We start from the raw sequence: 26,925 nt of genomic DNA, 5'->3' as shown, positions 1-26,925 counted from the left end.
GCCAAATTTCTCTTTTGCGGATTCCTTATTTATATAGAAACCAAAATGATCTATAAGGTATAATAATCAAGTGTGTTTGTACACCTGACAACGTATCTTTGAAATACCTAAATCAAAAATGGACAGAAACAAGAGAATTTGATAAACCCCCAGAAAAGTGGGGCTTTTTTTTTTTTGAGACGGAGTTTCGCTCTTGTTACCCAGGCTGGAGTGCAATGGCACGATCTCGGCTCACCGCAAGCTCCGCCTCCTGGGTTCAGGCAATTCTCCTGCCTCAGCCTCCGGAGTAGCTGGGATTACAGGCACGTGCCACCATGCCCAGCTAATTTTTTGTGTTTTTAGTAGAGACGAGGTTTCACCATGTTGACCAGGATGGTCTCGATCTCTTGACCTCGTGATCCACCCGTCTCGACCTCCCAAAGTGCTGGGATTACAGGCTTGAGTCACCGCGCCCGGCCAAGTTGGGCTTTATAATCATGCTTTCAGAAGTGGACAGACCTAGTGGACAGAGAGAGAGAGAGGAAGAAAGAGATAGAGATAGAGAGAGAGAGAGAGAGAAATATTCATGAACAACACAGTCAACTTTTTTTGTTTCAATGCCTTTTGGGGTACAAATAGTTTTTGGTTACATGGATGAATCGTATAGTGGTGAATTCTGAGATTTTAGTACACCTGGCACCTGAGCAGTGTACACTGTACCCAATATATAGTACACCCTCCTCCCATCCTCCCTGCTACCCCCAAATTCCCAAAGTCCATTATATCATTCTGTATGTCTTTGCATCCTCATAGCTTAGCTCCCACTTATAAGTGAGAACATACAGTATTTGGATATCCATTCCTGAGTTACTTCACTTAGAATAATGGACTCTAGCTCCATCCAAGTTGCTGTAAAGGACATTATTTCGTTCCTTTTTATGGCTGGGTAGTGTTCCAAGTACCACATTTTCCTTATTCACGCATTGATTGATGGGCAGTTAGGTTGGTTCTGTATCTTTGCAATTGTGAATTGCATGTGGCACAGTAAATTTGACGATCTGCATATGCATATGTTTATAGATGTTTGTCCCACTGTACTTTGCTGCATATTTGTTCATTCCTTTTCTTTCTTTCTTTCTTTTTATTTTTTTGAGATGGAGTCTTGCTCTGTTGCCCAGGCTGGAGTGCAGTGGTGCAGTCTCGGCTCATTGCAGCCTCCACCTCCTGGGTTCAAGCGATTCTCCTGCCTCAGCCTCCTGAGTAGCTGGGATTACAGGCGTGTGCCACCACATCCTGCTAATTTTTTGTGTTTTTAGTACAGTTGGGGTTTTACCATGTTGGTCAGGCTGGTCTCGAACTCCTGACCTTGTGATCCACCCTCCTAGGCCTCCCAGAGTGCTGGGATTACAGGCATGAGTCCCTGTGCCTGGCCCACTCCTTTTATTTTGTAAACTAGAGTGGTCTGTCTCACCTTTGAATAGGCTTCACAAATAAAGACCAGGAACAAAAGCTCTGAATGTTTAGTGCTTTGTACAGTCCTAAAGTTTGCTCTCGTAGAATCCACCTGTCTTCTAGTATTATTCGCATCCACTTGTCAGCACCCGGTGGGATCCAGAGATCCAGAGGCAGTGTAAACAGGGTCCCTGCCCTCTGTTGGGGTGTGCATACCTGAACCTGGGAACTGGTTGGGTCCTGGTTCTCCTTGCTCAACACCTTGCCATCCCTGTGCCCACAACACAGGAGCTTTTCCTGGCCAGATAATCAGGGCTTTGCGTGGTCTGTTCTTCACTAGCCCTTATGAGGTTCCGCAGTCTGGTCAAATGAGACCATTCTGGCCTTGTCGTCTGCCCGTGTGCCTCTGCCCATGCCATTCCCCACACCTGGAATGCCACTTTTCCTCCCCATCCCTCCCACCGTCCCTGCCACTGCACTCAGCCTTCAAATCCCTGATTGTTAACCTTCCTTTCTTGATGGATGTGATGTCCCTCTGTTCCTTGCCTTGCTGCCCTCATTTATAATACTGTTTTGTGGTCACACCCTTTCTTCCTGTTGGACTTGGAGCTTTGCTGGCAGACCTGTGTCTCGGTCTCCAGGTGCCCTATGCAGAGCAGTACCGTCATGGGTGCTAGGGACTGCCTGTTGAATCCAGAGAACAGAAGGAAGGCAGCTTTTGGGGGAAGACTCTGCATGCCAGAGCAGAAGTCACACTGGATGTTTGTGAATCCCACGTCACCGGTGACTTTGAAAATTCAGAACGTCTATGTTGTAGGGTTGTTGAGAGAACTAGGGTGTGCTTGGCACATGACAGGCTTAAAGGACTTGTCAGCGATTAATACTTCAGCCCTATTCCAGTGATTCATCCTCATGGCTGTTCCTGGTCTCCTGTACCTGAGGCCCAGAGAGGCTGAGGCATTCATCCCAGACAAACAGCTAGGAAGTGGCAGAGCTAGGGTTTGAACTGTGGGCCTTGACTCCAAATCCCACAGGGAGGTACACACTGTCCCAAGGGCCTGTCCTCAAACACACCCAGACATACTCATCAGGGCCATCCGCGACGGCTCCAGAGTGTCGCCTTCCCGGCCAGTCTCCCAGGCTTGGCACTGGGACCAACCATGTTTCCATCTCATGCTATGAAGTGAACTTGGTTTGATCTCCTTCCTGCCCGTGTCATCCCTCCCTAGAGGAAGCTAGCTCCCTCCCCACCATGCCAGGCCGTTGAACCCTCCTCTCGAGGGATCATGACATATCAAAAGGGGCCTCCTAAATCTTGTTAAAAACATAGATTCCCGGGCTCCACCCAGGACCCATGAATCAGAATCTCCAGGGGCGGGGCCTGGGAATCTGGACACCAGGGCAGGAGAAACACTGCCTCTTTTAACCCTTTTATTTTTCAGTCGAAGAAGCTGGAACTCAGAGGGGCGTCTGCCTGGCCACGAGGCCCAGTGAGGCTGGGAGCCGGGAAAACCCCTCTCTGGGCTCTTACCTGGTCTGTGGCTTCTGTTACTTCCTAGCACTGTCCCCGTCCCTCCTGCCCCACCCTCAGCCTCAGGATCTCTAGTGGCCCCATACAATGCAAGGGGTTGTGAACGGGCGTGCAGAGGCTTTCTGGAAACCAGGCTCTGCTCTCAGACTTCCTGTGTCTTACAATGTTATCTTCAGAATAGGAAACTTTGCCCCATTTTTGCAACGCACATCCTTTGCCTGAGAGTCGGTGGTGGTGCTGGCCAGCCGGGGCGGGTCACTTCTCAGGCACAGGCGGGGAGTTGTTCCGACAGCAATGCAAGGAAGGACTCTCTCCCTTCTACCCACAAGAACAAATAAACAGACCATTTTGCAAAAATAATTCATGTTGGCTGGACTCACCAGGATTATTTGTCTCCGTTCCTTGGGCCTGGTGGTATCTAGGACGGGGGCCCTTCCTCGGAGGCAGCAGCCCTAGCTGTAAGGCCCTACCCTCCTGGATGACCTTGGATGAGTGATCTCTGCTCTCTGAGCCTTAGTTCCCTCTTCTGTAAAGGGAGGAGGTCAGGCTGAATGATCTCCAGCCCAGACATTCCCAAGGAATGCTTTAGATTCCCCTGACTTCCTCCAGGTTTCTTTGAAATACGCACGCTGTTGCTGCTAGACAGTGCATTCCACAGCACCCTGTACTTTTCAGAGCTTCTGCCAACCCAAGGGTGGCATGCCCACCTCACGCCATGACAGTCACATCACCCACTGGGGTGGTGTGTGGATTCCTCAGACACCAGAGTCCATTTTGAACTGGGAACAAGGAAGTGATGCTCAGAACTCCCAGGCTGGCATGTCTCCAGGCTTGCAGTCAGCTCAGTCCTGGGCGACTGCTCGCCTCCTGCAGGCCAGCAGCAAAGAATGTTCGTGTTCTTCTTCCAGTCTGAGGGAGGGCTATTTCTATGTGAGAGAAAAAAATAACGCGTGTATCGCCCACTAAAGAAACTTGGAACTGACCAGCAGGAAGGAATGATGCTTACAGAAACAAATTTCCTTTATTTCCTTGGACTCCCACATTATTTTCTTCTCTCTCCACCTCCAGTCCTCCGTCACCACGGCCTCCATCGTCCCTCCCGTGTGCCTACGTCGGTGCATCCTTGCACACAGTAGGCGCTTAGCAAGCGGGTGAGAAGGGTCCAGTCTCCCAGGGAAACGCCTCTCTGGCACCTCAGTGGCCCTTCTGCTGGCTGAAACCCAAACCCACAATGAAGGGTTCTTGAAAACATCCTACCCGCTCTTTCCCCTCAGGGAATTTGCTTCCAGGGTTTCTGGATGGAGCTCTCTTGTGTTCAGGGCCTGGGCAGCCCTCTGTGTGGGGGGGTGGGGGTGGGGCAGGAGCACTCTCTGGAGTGGGGCTTTGGGGGAGGTAGAGGTGGTCAGACTCCAACAAGGAGGACCAGCTGGGAAGTGGCTCTGTGTGGGTCTGCCAGTTTTAGAGTAAATGCCATGAGGGAAAAGAGGGCTGAACCTGGTGGATGCTCAGATTTCAGGCATACGGCTGAAGAATCCTTCCTGCCAAACTGTACTGTTGATGAAGGGTCAGCTTCAGAACCCATGGTGTCTGTGGCAGAATGTCCATCTGGTGGCAGGGTGCATGCCCAGTGCCAAGCCCCAACTGCAGTGCTTTTGTTGGTCTTACCTGCTAGCAGTTTTTGAAGCCCAAGGGGAAGATGCAGAGGAGTTGGTAGAGAGAGAGAGAGAAAAAGGAGTTCACCAATACACCTGGCTTCCCTGTTCTAAAGGAGGCGTTGTCCCCAAGGACACAGCAGGGAGATCCCTGCCAGTCTTGGGATCCCCTTCTGAGGCGCTTCCTTTACCCAGTGGGTGCGGTGAGGGTCTTGTTGAGCCAGAAGCTGTCCAAAGTGACCTCAAGGCAAACAGCAGCAGGGCCCCCTTGCACAGTGGGCTCGGTGAGCTCTGCCAGGCACCTCCAGAACAGGAGACAGAAGGAGGAGGGGAAGAGCAGTCTTCCGGCCCGGTGGCCAGGCCTGACTCCCTGCACAAGGTCAGCGTGCCACTCGGAGGGGCTCTGCAGTCCTCAGGGGTCCTCAGGCCCGTGGGCAGCAGGGTAGCACCAGGACAGGGACACCCTGGGGAGACTGGCGGCTCTGGGTCTCCCTGGCATGGCTCCAGCCCCCACGTGCCCAGAGACACAGGCGGTTGCTCCTGACTCGGTGCCCTTGGGGACCGTCCCGGCCGGAACCTGCCATTCTCTCGTCAGTGCCGCCTCCCTGACTTGGCAGGGCAGTCTCCTCGAGCTGGAGCAGCCCTCGGTATTTCCAGCTTGGCCCCCTGCCCACCTCTCTGGGGCCTTGCAGTCTGTCCGTCTCGCGCCAGGACCGACGCACCCTCTCCACTCGATGGCTTCACCACCTCGCCCAGGGCCTCTTCCTGCCACCCCATACTCCCCAGCTTATCTGGGGCCCCTCGCCCGCTCTTCATTACGATTACTGTCCCTCCCAGGGTTGGAAATGCTGCTTCCTCCCAGGGAGAGAACCTGGGGCCCAGCTAACGTGAAAATCACCAAGGAAGCCACAAACGTGGGTTGTCCTTGGTTCACCTACTGCAGTTGACGCCTGAGGGGTTTCCACTCAGGGGTGGGGCCCCACCCTGCCCGTTTGGAAATGCCTGTATTGGCAGGGTCCCCTGGCCAGACGCCCTAGGAAACACTGCTTCTCGAAGATGGGCATGGAGATAACTGGGTGGCATGTTCGCATGCCAGAGCCAAGGGCTGCTGCTCCTTCCCGGGCGGCCCTGAGAACCAGAGCATGGCTGGGGAGCCTCAGCCATCCCTGGGACTTCCTTTCCAGATACACAGAGCAAAGAACAGTGACAGCTCAGGGGCTCCTCACCAATTCAGGCTGATTGGGTGGTAGGCGATTGAAAAGGTTACCGTCTAAGAAACCAGGTTTTGTGATTTCCAAATACCATAGACTGTGATACTAACTGGATATTATTTCCTGTTAGAGGTCATGCAGAGATCTGCTTTCGAGAACAGATAAGAGCGATTTGTAATTGGTATGCCAGTTGTTTATACAGTGCTAGTAGGATAAACAGTTCTCCTGAACCTTATTTATATTTTGCATTTGTTTATCAAAACTTTTTTTTTTTTTTTTTTTTTTTACTTTGACCCAGCTGCTTTCGGAATTATTACAGACTCTGGATTTATGAGTCCTAATTAATGGTACTTTATTGTATGCGCACAGTGATTTATCTTGGTGGGATTCGTGCTTTATCCGAAAGCCTCAGTATGTAGGGAAGGGAAGCCAAGAGACAAAAGCATCCCTTCCTCCCTAGAGTATGTGAAGACATGGGGCCAAGTCATCTGTCTTATCACATCAAAAGCAGATATAACATGGAAGGCAGAAAGCATGAGATTGAAAGACCTTTCCTAGACTGTGTATCCGAAGGTGCTGAGTCCTTGGAGCTGTCACAGTTGACAGCTCGGTGGATACTGTGGGTGAGGTTGACATATACTGTAAGCTGTGTATGTGTCCAGAGGAGGGAGAGGACAAAAACGAGGCTAGGACACTGGATGGCAGTGACCACGTAAGTGTTTGTCCTTGCTGTGGTAGGTTGCCTCTGTCATTGTTGTCCTTCTGTGATCTCATGGCTTCCATCCAGCTAGCAACAAAGGTTCAGCATTGTTGCTGACATCAAGTGCCCATTCTAACTTGTAACTTAAAAGGAGGGAAAGCCCTTTCTCACTTTTAGCAATTAAAGACACTGTGCTCAGATTTCACCCCTGGGTTTCATTGCCCTACTCCATCTCACACCAGGGTCGATCCCTTTGTGTCTCAGGGTGTTTGTTCATGCAAAGGCCTCCTGAAAACTTGACCCAGCAAAAAGGGGTCATACGTCTATCCTCTCCCTCACTACCTCTGAAGACGCTTGAATGACTTTAATAAGGCTGAGTGGCAGCCCTCACCCATGCTGTCCCCTGTACCTCAGCCGCTTGGCACTCTCCCTCATCCAGCGAGGAGAAAGTGAGTGGAGAAGGGGAGAAGCTGCCCCGGCTCTGGCCCAGCCTCAGCACTGCTGCTGAAGTCTTGGTGTCTCCCTTTCCGGCTGGCGAGAATTACCAGAGGGGAGGGCTTGCTGATTTCGCTAATAGGCCCTTCCTACACACAGACCACAGCCCTACTCAGTGGGGGAACAACTCCCCATTTCTTTGTTTCTTTTTTTGTTTGTTTGTTTTTGAAACGGAGCCTCCCTCCGTCGCCCAGGCTGCAGTGCAGTGGCACAAGCTGGGCTCACTACGACCTCTGCCTCCCCGGTTCAAGCAGTTCTCCTGCCTCAGCCTCCCGAGTAGCTGGGATGACAGGCGCCCACCACTACACCCTGCTAATTTTTGTGTTTTTAGTAGAGACGGGGTTTTACCATGTTGGTCAGGCTGGTCTTGAGCTCCTGACCTCAGGTGATCTGCCCACCTCGGCCTCCCAGAGTGCTGGGATTACAGGCGTGAGCCACCGCGCCCAGCCCATCTCCCCATTTCACAGACAAGAGAAACCAAGGTCCATCGTGGCTTTATGATGATGGGGGCATGCAGGTTGGGTTGGTGCTATGGGATGGAGCTGGGAAGGGTGACTTCTGGGTATTCGGGTTTTCTCCTTTTATCTTTATCTCTGGTTTTAGGCGTCCTTGCTTGCAGCAGTGGCCACAAGACAGGGCTGGGATGTTGTGAGACGCTTGATGTAACTCAAAAGGCCCGGCCTGCAAGTTCCCCACTGAGGAGGAAGTGGTTAGGTGGCCAGGAATGCAACCTGCGCCTCCCAGATTAATTAATAATTGAGAGCTGGCCCCCAGCCAGACGGAGCTGAAAGAGATACAGTGAACAAAGAGTGGTTAACTACAGTGGGGGAAGGAAAAGTTTGACTTTGCCTGTGGCTAAAAGGGAAATTCACAATGGCCATGATTTATGGGCTGAATTACTCAGGATCCTCCTTAGTGAGCCTGAGTTGGGCATGTGCTCCAGGAATGCAGACGCTGGCGTCCTGCAGGGCCATTTGTGCCCATGGGGAAGGGAAGAGGAAGGAATGGGGGGCAGGGGGCAGGCGCCAGCCTCGTGGAGGAGGCGCGAGTCATACCCGTGGGAGACCTCAGGGAGAGGGACTGTGCTGACTGCCAGTTGGAACTAGGTACAGGCTAGAAGTAGAGCCCCGTTCAGGACGGACTCTGTGAAGAGAAATGAATGGCAGGAAGAATGGCTGCGGAGTCTGGCTGCCCTGGGTTCGGATTGGGGCTTGTTGGCTGTGTGACCTTAGGCAGGGGGCTTAACCTCCCTGAGCCTCCATTTCCTCCTCTGTAAAATGATACCTGCCTCCTAGGATTGTTCTCAGCATTGAAGGAGATGGGGTGTGTGGACACAGGTGCTCAGTAGCCACTGGATTCCCATAGGAGACCCAGAGACGACAAAGGGTGTCTGCAGTACCCTAAGCAAGGTCCCTACTTAGCGAATCTTTGCCAATGTTTGCTGGGCCCATGCATGTAAGTTGCTTGCTAGGTAGACTCTACCCAGCAAGGCTTCCCTGTGATTCAGGAAAGGCACCCCCTCCTCCCACCTATCACGTAGGTCCCTGTAGCTGCAAACAGCCCTCCAGAGGGGGAGACCATTCTAGAAGGCACTTGGGCATTGCCATCATCAAGTTCAGCCCAGATGTCTCTCTGGGACTCTTGTCTTCTCTAGAAGAAGTTTACAGTTATGAACTGTATCATGGAAAACATGGCATGCCCATCTTCACTGAAAGATTAACCTTGGGGATAGAAGACCAAATAGAAGCTGGTGGCGATTGTGATTGATGCCTCATTATTGTTGCTGTGTTGGTCTTAGTCACACAGTGTGTGCTTTTACCCAGAAACAGGCTAAAGAATCACTCTGAGAAATACGAAAACTGTTACTGAGATAGTAACTCACCTTCTCCAAGATGCTGGGCGAGTGGCAGTGGCAACGGAAGGAACATCTGATCGCTTTGTCATTAACCTTGTGGGCCACGGGGCAGTCACCAAACCTCTGAGCTTTATATTCCATAAGCTAAAACAAGGTCATTCATGAATGGGCTTGCAGAATTGGGAAACCTTCCACAGTTCAAAAGAATACTCCCCCTATTACCATCTATGAGGATAGAACCACCTTCTTGGCATGGGCTGTGGGAACCAAGCTTGGCCTCCTCCTGCCTTGGAAACCAGTCTTGGACTTGGGGTAGAGGTGTAGGTCGTGGGGTCTCTGCGGGGCTGTGTCTGCCTATTGGCCTGGTGGGATGGACGTACTGGTTGGCCGTCTCTCCCTCCTCTGCACCCTTCACCCCGATCAAACAAGGCAGCTCTTTCGTGGCAGCTTGGATGCTTGGACATGGATGCATCGAGCAGCTTCAACTTGCCTGCACAGTAGCACAGCCACAGAGAATAGACGGGTAGCCATGGCCGAGCCGTACACTTCTGCCAAGCCAGTAGGGCATTTTGCAACATTTTTGTTGGGAACGCTTAAGTCTTATGTTACTGCATTCTCTGCAGTAAATATTAGTATTTAATTGTGGATTAATAATCTCTCCAGTCAATATTAGCCTTTTGCTAATTATAAAGCATTCCTGTTTGTTCCAGAAATAGCCCAAGATCTATCGAGGCAATCCTCACTTTAAGAAAATTCAGTGCATAGACCTCTGCATTCACCAAAGAGGTGTGGATTAAAAGGCTATTTTAAAGGAAAGGATTTAATGCAAGAATTATTATCTAGTGCCCCATTTTTGTACTTTTAATTTTGGAGTGATTATTCCAAGCTGCATCTTTTTTTTTTTTTTTTTTTGAGACACAGGGTCTTGTTCTGTTGCCCAGGCTGGAGTGCAGTGGTGCAGTCACGGCTCACTGCAGCTTCGGCTTCCTGGGCTCAAGTGATTCTCCCAACTCAGCCTCCAGAGTATCTGGGACTACTGGAGCATGCTACCATGCCTGGATAATTTTTTTTTTTTTTTTTTGGGTAGAGATGGGAACTTGCTATGTTGCCAGGGCTGATCTCGAACTTCTGGGCTCAAGTGATCCTCTCACCATGGCCTCCCAAAGTGTTGGAATTATAGGCGTGAGCCACCACATCCAGCCTATATCTTTAGTGTAAAACGAGGCAGGTATATCTGACTTGCAAAGGTCACACGATTCTGTCTAGTTGGTAAATAAGAACAAACTGGTGTTAGATGAGGCTTGCGTTTGAGAGTTTGCAAATGAGAAAACCAGCTCCTCCACCCCATTCTTTGCTTTTCCATTCAAAGCCATGTTCCCTGTCCCATTTACCTTCATAGACTTAGTAAGCCAGAGAAATTAAATCCACCCCCATTGCCAGGTAAGATGACTTGTAGGCTTTAGGGGATTTTATTTTATTTTGTTCCACTAAAACAAGCCTCACACATAGTAAGCTAATTTGTCATTCTGTTAACTAGGCTGCATCATGAGGATCAGCCAATGGGGATAATGGTTCTCCCCACCTACCTAACATCCTGACGTCTGAGCATCAGTAGTACCATCTGTTCAATGGGAACAATATTGCCACAGTGCCATTTTCAAACCTGGGGCTGGGTTTGAAAGCAGGCAGATGACTTTCCAAAACCCCTTCTAGCCTCTGAATTTTTATATTCAGTTCCCCATTGCTGAGAGCACCTCTGTTAGGCCACACAGTACCAGGTCCTTGGAGAGGAGAGGAGAGATCAGGCCAGCTGAATCCCAGGCCATCCCGCTGGTGGATGAGTTGGGTGGAGACACATACCCTCTGTTGACAGCAGAAATTAAAGTGTCACAGAAGAGGGGCGTGTGATTCAGACCCAAGGGCTTTCCAAAGGAGGTGACAGTGGTGTCTGGATGGTTTAGCAAGTTTCTGACAAGTATGGGGAATGGGGAAGGAAACTCATGGTCACCCGAGTCCTGGTTACTGTTGTCAGGCCCTTCTCTAAGTACCTTAACCCCTGTGAGTTAGGTAATCTCCTGGAGGAAACCACCCCTTGGCAGGGCCTGCTCCATGGGTGTTCCATGTATGGGGTAACTCAGGGCTCTTGCTTGGAAGGGGTCTCTGCTTAACTTAATGCTCTGCTTTCGCCATTTTGAAAATCTTAATAATTTTGGAACAAGGGGCTCTACATTTTCATTTTTCACTGGGCCCTCAAAATTAGGTAGCTGGTCCTGGTTCTCAGAGATGTGGTCACCTGCCCACAGTAACATGGCTGTGAAGATTTGCACCAGTTCACCTCTCCATCAACTGTGGTCTCAGGAAGCATTCCAGATCAAGAGAGTGGGATGGATGAAATTCACACTGAGTGTGGCAGGAGATGGTGAGGCCAAGCATTTGAGGGTGCTGGGTTGTGGGTACCTTACCTGGTTACCTCCTGGGACGTTTCTGCACCAGTGTGGGTGCCTGTTCCTGAGAGCTGAGACAGGCTAATTGAGGGCAATTTTTAGGTACTTTGCTTTTATGGCTTTATATTGGGTCTAAGAAGTCTAAGGTAGTAGGTTTTCCCAAAAAACACATTGTATTTGAGAAACACACATATTTTGAGATGGAGTCTCACTCTGTCGCCCAGGGTACAGTGGCGCTGTCTCGGCTCACTGCAACCTCCACCTCCGGGGTTCAAGCAGTTCTCCTGCCTCAGCCTCCCGAGTAGCTGGGATAACAGGTGCCCAGTTAATTTTTGTCTTTTTAGTAGAGATAGGGTTTCACCATGTTGGCCAGGCTGGTCTTGAACTCCTGACCTCAGGCGATCCACCCGCCTTGGCCTCCCAAAGTGCTGGGATTACAGGTGTGAGCCACCACGCTGCGCTGAGAAGCGCTTTCTTGAAGCATACCATCATCTGCTACAAACCGGCATCCCTGCACCTCTGATGCATGCCCAAGCTGTCCCTCTCTGAACCCCTAAAGGGCCAATTTTGTGTCTATGGTCTCAGATTAACCAGGGACATCAGGGTTGTGTTCAGTTGGAGAAACTGGGCATTTAATGCCTGATGTAAGAGTGAATCTAGCAGTTTGGCCATAGGCAGTGCAGACCCACAGGCTGGGAGGATTTGGGGGCCCCTTCCCATCTCACAACTGCCACCTGGGAACCAAGGTACCCAGCTTCATTGTCTTGTACACTGTCATTTTAGAATCTTTCCAAAGGCAATAATGAAAGCAAGGCTTTCCCACCCCAGGTGGTCTCTGAGTAAGAAAACAAACAAACACACTCCGGAGTCTGACTTTGTGTTAAAACAAAAGAGGACTTGGAATGGGAGCAAAGTTCAGAGGCTTTTGTTGCAGAAACTGGTTCCTTCTCAAAACTGGGGCTGATTTTATAATCTGCTTATCTTGCCCTGGCTCTCCCTGTCCACCCTCCTTCCCGCCAGGACACAGGGAACCAGAGTTCCCCCACCGGGGCTCCTTTTCTTCCCAAGGGCCTGAGGGGCTCCCTGTTTGCTTGCCAGGTGGTCTTGTCCTTTTCAGGCTTAAGTTGTTGGGGTTTCTTTTAAGAGGGCAGCACCACTGTTTCTGGTGCAGAGTCTGATGGATGCGTCCTTTGATGCAGGAGATAGCTCTGCCACCAGCCTCCGTGTGGCTCTTCGCAGCTACAGCTGCCTGCAGAGAGTGCAGTAAAGAAGGGAGCCTGTACCACAGAGCTCCAGGACCTGGAGAGAACAGTCATGCTGCCTGGGCCCTGGACACCCAGAACAGTCTTAGCAGGGCCAGATGGGTGAGCTGCAGGTAGAGGCATGCTTATGGGAGTGGGGCCCCAGGTTTGATCCTCTGGTGGGTCCCCTTGCCATTGGAGTGGTAAGGCCTAATAGCTCCTGGGGGAACTGTCTGTGGAGGAGACACTGAGCAGACCCGTGTATTAGAACCTGGGCAAAAAAGCTTGTTTTGTGTCATTGCAAGATGAGTTCATCTGTTCAGGATTTGTTTGAGTACTGCAAGAGATAAAAGAATGGAAACCTTACCCATCACAGCCCAGGCCACCGCTTTGTTCCGCCAGAGACGCGTGGTGCCGAACAGGCTGCCGTCGGGGCGCCGAGGCTGAAAGAAAGGCCTTTCCGTAGAGAAAAGCCTGCAGAAGACGCTCAGTCTCCAGAAGGCTGGGTACAGCCCAGCCAGGTGGCCTTTGACCGTCAGGACAGCCCAGATCACTCCTAAACCCCTCCTGCAACTGGGGGACTCTGGATACCACCCCCAGAGAGCTCAGGGAGCATATGACAGCACCAAGGAGGGCCCAGTGGAGAGACAGTGGGCTCAGGGGCAGGCTGGTCCATCAGGATTCCTGTGCTGCACTCTGACTTTGGGTCTGTCCTGAGGATGGGGATGATTCTGCCTCCTGGACTTGCACAGTTCAAAAAGGATCATGAATGAAGAGTGTAGAGCGCCTCCCACTCCCCAGGGACTATCCAGGGCTAGTAACCCTTTTCCAAGACGAATTATCATGAGTGTAGCCCATCTACGAAATACTCATTTTTGCATTTTAGAGGGGCAGAATGTTTGAGTGTGGGGGAGAAACTAAAAAGCCAAAAAGCGGCCAGGTGTGGTGGCTCACACCTGTAATCCCAGCACTTTGGGAGGCTGAGGTGGGAGGATCACCTGAGGTCAGGAGTTCGAGACCAGCCTGACCAACACGGAAAACCCCATCTCTACTAAAAATACAAAATTAGCTGGGCATGGTGGTGCGCGCCTGTAATCCCAGCTACTCAGGAGGCTGAGGCAGAAGAATTGCTTGAACCCAGGAGGTGGAGGTTGCAGTGAGCCAAGATTACTCCATTGCACTCCAGCCTGGGCAACAAAAGTGCAACTCCATCTCAAAAAAAAAAAAAAAAAAAGCCTAAAAGTGTGTTTACAGGGCTGCATAGGGGGCCAGAAATAGCTGTTAGGGCGTGGTATTTGAAAAGCCCACTGCCCTCCCAGGAAGGTGGACAGCATGTCTCGGGGGCAGTGTCATCAGCGCTATCACCCCTGAGGACCCCTTTTAACGTCCAGTATTTGCTGAACCCCCACGTGATAACTTGGAATGGACGTGGCTGGCTTCTTACAGCATGCTCTCTGTGCCATTGCCCTGACGTCCTCTCGGATTGTGCAGCCCACACGTTGCAACCGCAGGAGTAATGCAAGGAGTCCACGCCTCTAAGCCTAGATGGATGGAAGCTCAAATCCCACTTTGCAGCTTCCTGGCTGAGGAGTTGGGATATGTTTCCAGACTTTCAGGTCTCAGCTGTCTTATCTTAAGATGGGAGAATTGGCTGGCGCAGTGGCTTACACCTGTAATCCCAACACTTTGGGAGGCTGAGACCGGTGGATCCTGAGGTCAGGAGTTCAAGACCAGCCTGGCCAAGATGCTGAAACTCCATCTCTACTAAAAATAAAAATTTGCCAGGCGTGGTGGCAGGCACCTGTAATCCCAGCTACTCGGGAGGCTGAGGCAGGGAATTGCTTGAACCCAGGAAGCGGAGGTTGCAGTGAGCCGACATAGAGCCACTGCACTCCAGCCTGGGCGACACAGCGGGACTCCATCTCAAAAAATAAATAAATAAAAAGATGGGAGAATGAATGTTGAGGTAGTGCATTTTAAGGGTTTCAGACGCTGCCTGTTATTTGGTAAGGGTTGCTTAAATGTGAGCTAGTTTATTACATTATCATGACTACTATTACTTCCCCTTGATTCTCAACTCCACTGGCAGATACTATGTTTGCAGGTGTTACTACCGAATATGAATACCCTTATGAACTATACAGGCCGAGTCACTCTATCATATAATTTATATACATATGTAAATAAGGCTGCATGGTGGTAATAATATTAGTAATCATAAATGATGCAATGCCTCTTTTGAGCCAGGTATTGTTTGACACACTTGAAATTAATCCTGACACCCTGATGAAGTAACCAGTGATTGTATCCCGGTGTTACAGGTTAGGAAACTGAGGCCTAGAAGGGTGAAGGCACTTGCCTAAGATTTCACAGCTGCTGAGTGGCAGAGCTGGGATTCACACGCAGGCACCTTTGCTCCTGAGTCCATGCTTGTAACCCTATGCAGGAGACATCCTGGTCCCAGCTGGGTTGCTAATTTCCACTGTGATCTTGGCAAGTCACTTTACCTCTGGGCCTGTTTTTGCACTTCAGCCATGTGGACTGCACGTTCCTCCGTGTCCCTCCTCCTGATGCTGTCACTCGGCCTCCCTGTTCCCGTCACACTCCCTGTCTTGTGGGTGTTCGTCCACCCCCAGCAGACCAGCTGAGCAGCTGTCTGCAGGGTGGTGGCCAGTGTAGAGCCCAGCCGCCAAAAGAACCCCGAGGTGGGCCCTGTGCAGGCAGGCTGCGGTGGTGGCCAGACCGCCCGTGATGTAATGACCGATTAGGAACTTCCCCTTGGAAGCTGGACTTCCTCTAGGAGCCAAAGGTGCTGGAGTTGAGGTTGGGGGTGGGGAGGGGTGGGTGGGAGGGAACAAGAGGAAACTCCTGTCAGCTGGGCCCAGCTTTTGGAAAGAGCTCAGCAGAGAGGCTCGTTCTAAGCCGTTGACCATTAACAGGGCCCTCTACATATTGCTTCTCTGCTTTTACTACCGGAGCCCGGTAGATAAAGAACTGATCTTCCCCTCCTTTCACAAAGAAAAGAAAAAGAGCATCTAATTAATGCTGCATCTCTAGACTTGCTGCAAAACCTGAAGCCATTTCTGTAGCTTAAAATGACAAAGGAGACTTAAGTGGAAACTCCTTTTTCCCTCTAAGTTTGATAACAAAAACTACTTATCTAATGGGCAAACAAGGCTTTAAAAGGGGTGTTAGGTTAACCAGATGCAGGGCCACGTAATTACTCCCAGGCCTGGAAGCCACAGATGAAAAGCTGCCGGTTGGACAGGAACTTGAAGCCACAGGCATGACACGGGACAGAAGAAAGGAGTTTTCCAGGGGGGTGGGAGGCCTCAGTGCAGCCCTGTGCAAAGGAGATTGAAAAAGCCAGCCCTGGGCCCCTCTTCAGCTCTGCCACCAACTTGCTGGGTGACCCTGGGCAAGTCACTTAACCTCTCTGGGCTTCTGAGACTTCGAGTACCTCTTCTTCGCTCTCAGTGGGGTCTGGGCCTGTCTGCCCTTGTTTCTGGCCCATTAACGAGGGGCTGAGTGGGTCCCTTTCTGTGCAGCCCTAGAGAACCACCTGGGTGGCTGCTGTGGCCCAGGTGGGTGTGAAGCAGCAGCAAAGACTTGGAAGGTGAAGGAGCAGGGACCGCCAGCCTGACCCCCGAAGACCCGGAGGACTCAGGCTCAGCCTCCCGAGAATGGCTTGAACCCTGGAGTCTAAGCTGGGCACGTCGCTGGTTCCTGCAGGGGATGGCTGAGTCCGGGGCAGTCTGGCCAAAAGGAAAGCGGGAAGGCGGAAGAAAGCAGGCTGCAGTTTGTGCTCAGGCTTTTGGAGCATGCAGTCCACGGGGGAGCACACAGGAACGTTCCTGGCCTTTGTTTTGACAGAAAACTGCTGATTCGAAGAAGCAAAAGGCTTTTCTTGGGATTTCAGCACTCCCCGCCTCCCTCAGACTGCAGTCAGCCCCCTTGGTGCCCCCGCGCCCCCACAAAATTACATGTTGGGCTCACAGCACCCTCCCTGGGCAGAGAGGCCAAGAGGAAAGAATGCTAGCCACGGAGGGGCCGATTTCTGTGCAGGGGAGAAGGCCTATTGTTGGGGCCAGTCGCCTCCTCCTCCTCCTCGGCACAGACAGCCACCACCCTCTGGTGGCAGGAATGTGGGTGCCACTGAGAGCCAGGGAACAGGGCTTGTCCCCTGAGCCACTGTGGAGCCCTGCTGGGGCCACTCTAGGACAGCCACAGGATTGCCACTTTCTTCTTTTTGATTTTTCAAGGTATCATACCTAAAATGAGATCCACAGCTCTTAAGTGTACAGGGTGTGGCTTTTTACAGCACAGATGCCCAAGTTCTCATGGTTCCAATCAAGAAATCAGACATTTCCATCATGCTGGAAAATTCTCTTATGCTTCTTCCCAGCCATCTTCCTCTCCCCACTGTTCTGATTGGCTTTATTTATTTATTTATTTATTTATTTATTTTTGAGACAGAGTTTCACTCATGTTGCCCAGGCTCGAGTGCAATGGCATGATCTTGGCTCACTGCAACTTCTGCCTCCTGGGTTTTAGCTCTTCTCCTGCCTCAGCCTCCTGAGTAGCTGGGATTACAGGTGCCCGCCACCACACCTGGCTTTTTTTTTTTTTTTTTTTTTTTTTTTGAGACAGAGTCTTGCTCTGTCACCTAAGCTGGAGTGCAGTGGCGTGATCTCGCCTCACTGTAACCTCTGTCTCCCAGTTCAAGCGATTCTTCTGCTTCAGCCTCCCGAGTAGCTGGGATTACAGGCGTGGGCCAACACACTTGGCTAATTTTTGTATTTTTAATAGAGATGGGGTTTCACCATGTTGGCTAGGCTGGTTTCAAACTCCCGACCTCATGTGATCTGCCCGCCTTGGCCTCCCGAAGTGGTAGGATTATAGGCATGAGCCTCTGCACCCAGCCACTGTTCTGATTTACAGCACCGTAGATTAGTTGACCTTCTCAAGAGTTTTGCCTCAGTGGAAATGCACCATGAACCTTCTGTGTCTGGCTTCCTGCACTCAGCAGGATGCCCTTCAGATTCATGCACCTTGTTGCTGGTGTCAGTAGCTTGCTCCTTTTTCTTGGTGAGTAGTGTTCCACTGGCTGGATGTGCCTAGTTTTTGTTTATCGGTTTTCTGTTGATAGATATCTGAGCGAGTTTCGGTGGTTAGGACTAGAGCTGCTAGTCCTAGGAACGTTAACTAAATCATGGAAATTTAGAGCTGGGGAGAGTAATGATGTCATTGTTCAGATGGGAAGACTGAGGCCAGAGGAGGGAGATGACCTGCTGATCAGGGCCAGGACACAGGACTCCTCCCAGGTTAGTGCCACTCTGCCAGATCCACCCCAGACACAGCTCCTCTCCTCCTCCCCACAGAACCCTCCCAGCAGGACCCAGCAGGACCCAGCAGGGCTGGGAACTAGGCCAGGCCCTGAGCAGGGGGCAGCGAGCGGGAGTTTCGGTCAAAGCTCGGTCATCTTTGATGTTGTTCACTCGGGTCTGACTCCCTGGTATTTATTTGCAATTAAAGAGCTGGTTCCTAATTAGGCTGATGGCTGTGGGAGATGGCGGTGCCACAACCTAAGAGCCACCAGGAGAAAAAGATCCTTCTGCAAGAGACTGTCCCCTCACCTGAGTGGCAGCCCAGGCTTATGACTCAGAGATGTAGCAGGAGGGGCTGTGCAGCTGTGGGAAGTACAGAGGGGAGACCATGGGTTAGGGGGGGCGCCACCTTCTCGTGGTGTCACAGAGAGCATGTCAGCTTGTGTTGGACACCCCACATGAAATCTGAATGCACGTGTGTGAGGGAATGGAGACATTCAGGCATTCATTGCTTTGTTCTTCCGTTCCGTCACTCACTGAGCACCTCTTCCACCCTAGGTGCCAGGCTAATGGCCAAGCCCTAACATTTGTACAATGCTTGGCAGTTTGCAGAGGGCCTTGTCACCACAGTACTATTGAGACCGTCCATAGTGGTGACCCTGGGCCATGACCCCCGGCCCCACTAAAGATCCCTGGCCCCTGAAGGGTAAGGCCAACACCGGGGCCCGTAAACAAGGTAGCTCCTTCCTTCTGCACCCAGCTGATTTTGCTGGAGTTTCCAGAAAATTCAAAATTCACCATGTGTGAATGGTGGGGCACTTTATTAGGAATCAGTGCTTTTACAAACAGGGAGACTGAGGTTTGGGGACATTAGCAGTGTATCGATTGATGGCCACACATCCAGTCCGTGGTGGCAGCCTTAGGTCGGTCTCACTGGGAAACCTTTTAGATCATGCAGCATGGGTTAAAGTAGAATTCTGGGCTCTCAAGTTCTGGCCGTAGGTCTGCCGCCCCCTGCCGTGTGTCCTTGGGCAAGTCCTTCGACGTCCCTCAGGGTGCTGTCTTTGGGGCACCAGATTATTGGACTCCATTTGTGGTCCCAACAGGTCAGTCTCAAGACTAAGTTTTCATTGGTCCATGGTGAAAGAAATAAAAATAAGTTAGAAAATAAGTCTGTACGTGGCAAAATAAAGCAGTGGTAGGTCAGGTGCAGTGGCTCATGCCTGTCATTCCAACACTTGGGAGAACAGGACAGCAGATTGCTTGGGTCCAGGAGTTCAAGACCAGCCTGAGCAACGTGGTGAAACCCTGTTTCTACATTTAAAAAAAAAAAAAAAAAAAAAAAGCTGAGTGTGGTGGTGGGCACCTCTAGTAGTCCCAGCTACTTGGGAGGCTGAGGTGGGAGAATCGCTTGAGCCTGGGAGGTCGAGGCTGCAGTGGTAACCCTGTGTCATTCCCAACTCCCCTGTTAAAAAACGTGTTGGTTTGTGGAAGCCCTAAGTGTTGGGTCTTCCCGGATAAGACAATGTCGGCGGATACTGAAGCTCTGAAGTCCTGAGACTGAGAGCGGGTAGGGGGGTGACAGGGAGGCTGAGAGTGGGTGGCTCCCCCTCCGGATCAGACAAGGGACCTCAGTTTTTACCCACCACCCTTCAGTGCCCAAGAGCCTGAGCCCACCAGCCCACCTGCTGGGCAGGATTCTCACGGGGTGAGGGCAATGTGCAGGTACTGGGACATGTTTTATTTCCTGGCTCCTTCCTTTTTATTAGATTGGTGCAAAAGTAATCGTGACTTTTGCCATGGAAAGCAATGGCAAAAGCCACGATTACTTTTGCATCAACCTAATAACGTGTTCCAAGAGAGTGTCCTAGGGATATACAAGGCCCTGGGATAAATGGAGACCCACCCCTTCCTAGTCAGAGAGTGTAGACCAATTGGGGGCCAGTGACCAGCAGCACAGACACTTGTTAAGGCCAAGGGAGGAGCTGCAGCTCAGATGCCCCAGGAGGGAAGAGGTCAGAGAGGGCTTCCCAGACGTGGCAGTCTGTCTCCCTGAATTTGGGAGACTCGGCTAGGAGCACAGACCTGATGAGGTGTAACCCAGTCTGTTCAACCAAGGAAGCTGCAGGGGATGGGGCCTTGCTCCTGCCCTGGGTGTCCCCGAGCTGGATGGCTGGGGCAGGCAAGGCCCAAGGGCAGCTCTGTGGCTTCATCCCCAGTCATAGGGTACCATAAGGAGTGCTGGGGCTAGGCTGGGGACACAGGTTTTGAGATGGGGGTATGGGGGGAGTTTGACCTGGCTGGGGTGGGGGCAACTGAGAGGAGGGGGATAGGAAGCCCATCTGTCCTTGAATGGAAAGGCTTCCTCCCCTCCCCTTTCCTCCCCTCCGCTCCTCTCCCTCTTCTTCCTTTTTTTTTTTTTTTGAGACAGGGTTTCACTCTGTTACCCAGGCTGGGATCTCTGCTCGCTGCAACCTCTGCCTCTGGGGTTCAAGCGATTCTCCTGTCTCAGCCTCCTGAGTAGCTGGGATTACAGGTGCCCACCACCACACCCGGCTATTATTTTGTGTTTTTGGTAGAAGACGGGGTTTCACTATGTTGGCCAGGCTGGTCTCAAATTCTTTTTTTTTTTTTTTTTTTTTTGAGACAGAGTTTTGCTCTTGTTATCCAGGCTGGAGTGCAATGGCACGATCTCGGCTCATCGCAACCTCCGCCTCCTGGGTTCAGGCAATTCTCCTGCCTCAGCCTCCTGAGTAGCTGGGATTACAGGCGCGCGCCACCATGCCCAGCTAATTTTTTGTATTTTTAGTAGAGATGGGGTTTCACCAAGTTGACCAGGATGGTCTCGATCTCTTGACCTTGTAATCCACCCGCCTTGGCCTCCCAAAGTGCTGGGATTACAGGCTTGAGCCACCGCGACCGGCCTCAAATTCTTGACCTCATGATCCGCCTGCCTTGGCCTCCCAAAGTACCGAGATTATAGGCGTGAGCCACCGCACCCAGCCGAAAAGCTTTTTTTTTGAGACAAGGTCGGTCTCTGTGGAATGAAGGGCCACAGTGACAATTCCCTGTGACTTCAAAGTCTTGGGCTCAAGAAATCCTCCTGTCTCAGCTCCCCGAGTAACTGGGACTACAGATGTACACCATCATGCTCAGCTAATTTTTTAAAGTTTTTTTTTATAGAGATGAGGTCTTGCTTTGTTGCCCTGGCTGGGCTTAAACTCCTGGGCTCAAGTAACCCTCCTGCCTCAGCCTCCCAGACTTCTCAGCCGGAAACCTTTCAGAAGCTGGGAAAAAGAAAGTCACTCCACCCATGCCCTGCGCCCCTGCCCTTCCCCAGCTAGACTCTGCCTTTTTCCATGGACAGGGTACTGCTGTCACTTTGTGGCTGGGCAGCTGTCTCAGAGCCTTGTCTGTGAAGAGGGCAGCAGTGACCGCTCCCTCAGTGAGAGTAAAGCGAGTCCTCCAAGAGTGGGAATAGTGATGCCCCAGCTTGTAGAAAGTCACCTCTAGGACTCACGGACCATGAGAGCCGTCATGGTTACCGATAGGGAAACTGATGCTTAGGGAGGGAGAGGGACTCGCTTAGTGCACAGGTTTTAGGGAGGGGCCCGGGCTGAACACTCTGCAGAGTGGAGAAGAGCTCCCCTCTAGAATGTGGCCTAGCACTGAGGCGGCCCCAGCATTCACTGGTGTGTACCCCGGGCCTCAGTTTCCTCACCTGTGAAATGGGGTGCTAGTAGAGGTGAAACGAGGCTGTTGTGAAAAAGGGGTGTAGCTCGTAGAAGGCACCCATGGACGCTGTTGCCCGTCCTGTCTCCCAGCGTACTCCAGGCATCGCCTCTTTGCATCCCTACCTGGCACACTCATGGAATTCTTGTTGGTTGGTGAGCAGTGTGGGTACTGGAGTTTCATGGCCAGGCTGGCACAGTGCTGCTTTTCTGGCCCCTGGGGGCTCCCAGACCTATGCCAGATAGATGGGTGGGGAGAGGGGCACTGGCATGGGGTGGCTGGATCTCAGTCTGGCTGTTTCCAACTGCCTGCCTGCTGAAACCGGCCTGGTGCCTGCAGCCTGATGACCTCCCATGGGTTTGAGCTGTTTCTGTCACTGTTGCCCACTGGCTAAGGGGCAGTTCGGTTGAGGGCAGGATGCAGGACCTCTTCCTCCTCTCCTGACCATCAGCTGAAAGCCTCAGAGGCCTCGCTGGAGACTGTGAGGCCAAATGATCCAAGCCGCGGACTGGTGTGAGAACTTGGGTTATCACCAGCAGACTTGGGGACCTGTGGCTGGGACCTCAGTACCAGGCACAGGGCAAGGGGCACACTCATGGGGCCTGTGCCCAGCCCAAAGCCACAGCAGAGCAGTCAGCCTCCAGGATGCCCCTGAGGCAGAGAGCTTCCTGCCAGGTGGCTGGGTGGGCCTCCCAGTGTGTAAGGGGATGTCAGGGGCCCTGCCACCCCGTTCTTCTGGGGCCTCTAGGCAGGGGCAAAGCCAGGGCAAGGCAAAGGCAGCCAGAGCTGGCCTCACTCAAGCTCCCAGGTGAAGCTGTTAGAATTGTTGTCCTCTGGGATTTGGTTGGACTTCGATCCGTTTTCCTCGGAGAAACAGCCATGAAGCACCTCTTTTTGCTCTGCCAAGCCTCCAGCAGAATGCCTCCCTCTGCACAGGCCTGGCCAGGGACCCGTGTGGAAGCAGGTGTGGCAGGCAAATCATGTCAGCTCACTGCGCAGTTAGGGTGCCTGCCTGCTTCTCAGAGCTGTGAGCAGGCCTTGCTCCAAGGGAAGGCCAGATGTCAGAATCTGAGAAGCTGGCCACATGAGAGCAGGGAGCACCTGGCCTGTGCTGGTCAGAACTTTGCTCTCAGAAAATTGTTAAACTCCTCCAGACACACAGATGCCCGTAGTCAGAGTGACAAGGGGTTTCAGTAACAGCTACCCCTTTGCTATGCAGTGGGGAAACTGAGGCCCAGAGAGGCGCAGCACACACCTCAGAATTGCTGGCCATCTCCAGAGCCCTTAAGGAGCCATTTTCTTTGTCATTTAGGGACCCTCAGCTCCTCTGCCATGCAGAAGTGACTATAGTTCTGGTGCCAACCTGCATTTCCTGCCAAGAAAGCCAACTCAGGTGGGCGGTACCAGGAGACTGAGGCTGAGGCAGGGAGCAGTCAGGTAGTCATATTTATAACAAGGCCACCGCAGGACTCCCACTGCTCCAGGCAGGAAGGGATCCTGGGGCAATTCCCCCCACCCCCAGCCCGCCTCCTCGTGCTTGAGTCCTCGAATGTGGTGATTTCAACGCTCCCATCCCCCAAGAGCCTAGCCCTGTCAGGTTGGGACTTGCACTAGTGGGTTCAAATCCTGGCAGGGTGCCCTCCTCTGCAGAACGAGGAGAAGGTGGCGTCCTTGCAGAGTGCTCGTGAGCACCGAGTGAGTCCCATGTGCTGTGATGAGTAAGAAGTCAGTGCTCCACGCCTGGTCACGGTGGGTGCCCCACAGTCAGTCCCCGTTCCGGGGTGCAGGCAGTTGTCTCTGTCCTGCTAGCGGAAGAGTCAGGGGCAGGGTATGTTGGGTTCACGTCGATTCGTTCACAGCACCTAGCATGCGGCGGGTACTCTCTGGCTGGCACTCTGGGGCTCATTACCTCTGTTTCTTCCTTCGTGTGAGGTTGCGTGCGTGAAAGATGTCCCGTTGTGTGCTGCATTTCCCGAGGACAACCTGGCACACAGTCGGTGCCCACATGACCACTGGATGCTGGAAACCTCACCCAGCTCCCACTGTGCAGACAGCAGCGCCCACCTCCCCACCCCAAATAACGCGGCGGTCCCTGTGCTTGTCCCGCAGACGCCAGCATGTCTCCGGACGCCACCAAGCCGAGCCACTGGTGCAGCGTGGCGTACTGGGAGCACCGGACGCGCGTGGGCCGCCTCTACGCGGTGTACGACCAGGCCGTCAGCATCTTCTACGACCTACCTCAGGGCAGCGGCTTCTGCCTGGGCCAGCTCAACCTGGAGCAGCGCAGCGAGTCGGTGCGGCGAACGCGCAGCAAGATCGGCTTCGGCATCCTGCTCAGCAAGGAGCCGGACGGCGTGTGGGCCTACAACCGCGGCGAGCACCCCATCTTCGTCAACTCCCCGACGCTGGACGTGCCCGGCGGCCGCGCCCTGGTCGTGCGCAAGGTGCCGCCCGGCTTCTCCATCAAGGTGTTCGACTTCGAGCGCTCGGGCCTGCAGCACGCGCCCGAGCCCGAGGCCGCCGACGGCCCCTACGACCCCAACAGCGTCCGCATCAGCTTCGCCAAGGGCTGGGGGCCCTGCTACTCCCGGCAGTTCATCACCTCCTGCCCCTGCTGGCTGGAGATCCTCCTCAACAACCCCAGATAGCGGCGGCCACCGCCACCTGCCGGCCTCGAGAGGGGCCGATGCCCAGAGACACAGCCCCCACGGACGAAAACCCCCAGATATCATCTACCTAGATTTAATATAAAGTTTTATATATTATATGGAAATATATATTATACTTGTAATTATGGAGTCATTTTTACAATGTAATTATTTATGTATGGTGCAATGTGTTTATATGGACAGAACAAGAAAGACGCACTTTGGCTTATCATTCTTTCAATACAGATATATTTTCTTTCTCTTCCTCCTTCCTCTTCTTTCCTTTTTATATATATATATATATTAAAAAAAAAAAAAAGATACAGCAGAGCTAGGTGGAAGAGCCTGGGTTTGGTGTATGGTTTTTGAGCTATTAACGCCCAGACAAAAAGCTAATACCAGTCACTCGATAATAAAGTATTCGCATTATAGTTTTTTTTTTTTTTTTTTTTTTTTTTAACTGTCTTCTTTTTACGAAGAGGGGCAGGTAGGGTTTCAGCAGATTTCCAGCCCGTCATGTACCCCGAAACTTCACCTCAGTTTGCGAGTTTCCCTTTTATTGGATAAAGATAGAACAAATGGCAAAGGGAGGAAAGTCACATTTACTCTGAAGTAAACCAGAGAAGGTTCTGTTGTTCCTTCCTGCCCATGGCTGTGGTGTGTCTCCCGGATAGCGATGGGGGTGGGGAAAGGGAGCCTATCCTGGACAGGCTCTTCCAGTCTGATGGAGGAGGTTCACGTCCTAGCCTAGACGGGCCCAGGCCCACACCCACCGTCTCTGAGCTAGGAGCAAGCCTGAAGAAGACACTGCTGGTCACCACTGTGTGGAAACGGCCTGGGGAGCAAAGACTGAAATGGGCCTTGAACCCACCTGCCACCTTGCAGAACCATCTGGAGCCCCATGGTGAGTAGATTCTCTTAGGACCTAGACAGGCTATTTCCCACCCCCAGCCAAAAACAGCTCAGAATCTGCCTACCCAGGGCTGTATTAATGATTTATGTAAAGGCAGATGGTTTATTTCTACTTTGTAAAAGGGAAAACTGGAGGTTCTGGAAGGATAAATGACTTGCTCGTGAGACAAAATCAAGGTTCGAAGTTACATCAAATTGTAGGACCAGAGCCACATCATTAGATCAGCTTTCTGAAGAATATTCTCAAAAAAAAAAAAAAAAAAAAAAAAAAGAAGAAGAAGGTCTCCTTGGCCAGATAATGAAGAGGAATGTTGCATTGTATATCTTTTTTCTTGGACATTTATATTAACATATTAAGTGCTCTGAGAAGTCCTATGTATTATCTTTTGCTGCATAATAAATTATCCCCAAACTTAGCAGCTTAAAATAACTAACATTTATTATCTCCCACAGTTTCTGTAGGTCAGGAATCTGGGAGCAGCTTGGCCAAGTGGTTCTGGCTCAGGGTCTCTTGTGAGGTTGCCATCAAGCTGTCGGCCAGGGCTGCAGTCATCTGAGTCTTGACTGGGTCTGGGGGACCTTCTCCAGGCTCGCTCACGTAGCTGCTGGCAGATCCCTCAGATCCCTGCACATGGGCCTCTCCACTGGGCTCCTTGCAACATGGCTTCCCCAGAGCAAGTGATCAACAGAGCAAGGGTGAAGCTGCTGGTTTTTTGTTTTGTTTTGTTTGAGACAGGGTCTTACTCTGTCAGCCAGGCTGGAGTGCAGTGGCCCCATCATGACTCACTGTAGCCTCAGACTCCCTGGGCTCAGATGATCCTTCTGCATCAGCCTCCTACTGCCTGGCTAATTTTTGTATTTTTGGTAGAGATGGGATTTCACCATGTTGCCTAGGCTTGTCTTGAACTCCTGGGTTCAAGTGATCCTCCCACCTCGGCCTCACAAAGTGTTGGCGTTACAGGCATGAGCCACCATGCCCAACCTAAGCTGCTGTCTTCTGTAACTGTATCTCTGAAGTGACATACCATCACTTCTGCCATACTTACTGGTCATACAAACTATCTCTGTTACAAATGTGGGAGGGATCACACAAGGACATGAATGCCAGGAGCGCCGCCACATCCTCCAAGAAGTCAAACAGTTTAACTTTGTTTCCCAAAGTCATTTACCAATAGACTGCCCACCCCTCCCCCACCCCCACCCCGACCCTGTAATTCTGTCCCCATACCGAGGCATGCCGGTGCTTCTGGGCTGACCACAGTTGGCCACACCAGGGTGCTCCGCACTGAGGCCCTGCTCTGAAGACACTCAGCAGAGATGTCTGTCTCACTGGAGTGAGTATTCAGAGAGCTCTTGGTCTAGTGGCAGGCTGGGAGACACCTCCGGCTCACAGGCAGTTTGTGGGTGCACAGCCAAAAGGAATAAGCAACCACTTCCGTGGGAGTGCTGAGGAGGGGAATCGGGAGGCCTCCTAGGAGGGCTCAGTGCTTTGACCTCTGGTCCTCACAGGACAAATGAGCAGCAAGCTTGCAGGCTAAGGTTGGCAGAAGGCGCAGGAGCAGAGTTTGGGGGTGGCAGACACCAGGAAGCAGGAGAGGCCAGGCTGCCCGAGTTCAAATCCCAGTTCTGCCCCTTGGAGTGACTTCAGTGACTTCTTGACATGCTTTGGTGTTACCTTTTGTAAGACGGGAATAAGATTGTCTCCACCTCAGAAGTAGGTACGAATTGGGAGAGTGAAGCATGCCA

The 26,925-nt window shown here is 51.9% G+C and overlaps 1 protein-coding gene across 1 annotated transcript in view; it reads left to right on the top strand.

The window, feature by feature from the left end:
* The window catches only part of SMAD6 (SMAD family member 6), an 85,154-nt gene extending 59,695 nt beyond the window's left edge, over positions 1-25,459 (top strand). The window contains exon 4 of the mRNA XM_039469158.2: positions 23,729-25,459. Within this exon, the coding sequence (XP_039325092.1) occupies positions 23,729-24,267 (539 nt within the window). The 3' untranslated portion in view covers positions 24,268-25,459. The remainder of the gene's footprint in view (positions 1-23,728) is intronic.
* Positions 25,460-26,925: the final 1,466 nt, after the last annotated feature.

This window comes from Saimiri boliviensis, chromosome 2 (assembly GCF_048565385.1).
Source record: "Saimiri boliviensis isolate mSaiBol1 chromosome 2, mSaiBol1.pri, whole genome shotgun sequence".
Taxonomy (NCBI): domain Eukaryota; kingdom Metazoa; phylum Chordata; class Mammalia; order Primates; family Cebidae; genus Saimiri; species Saimiri boliviensis.
Note: the sequence above shows the minus strand (reverse complement) of the source record. Positions and strands in the feature narration are given on the sequence as shown.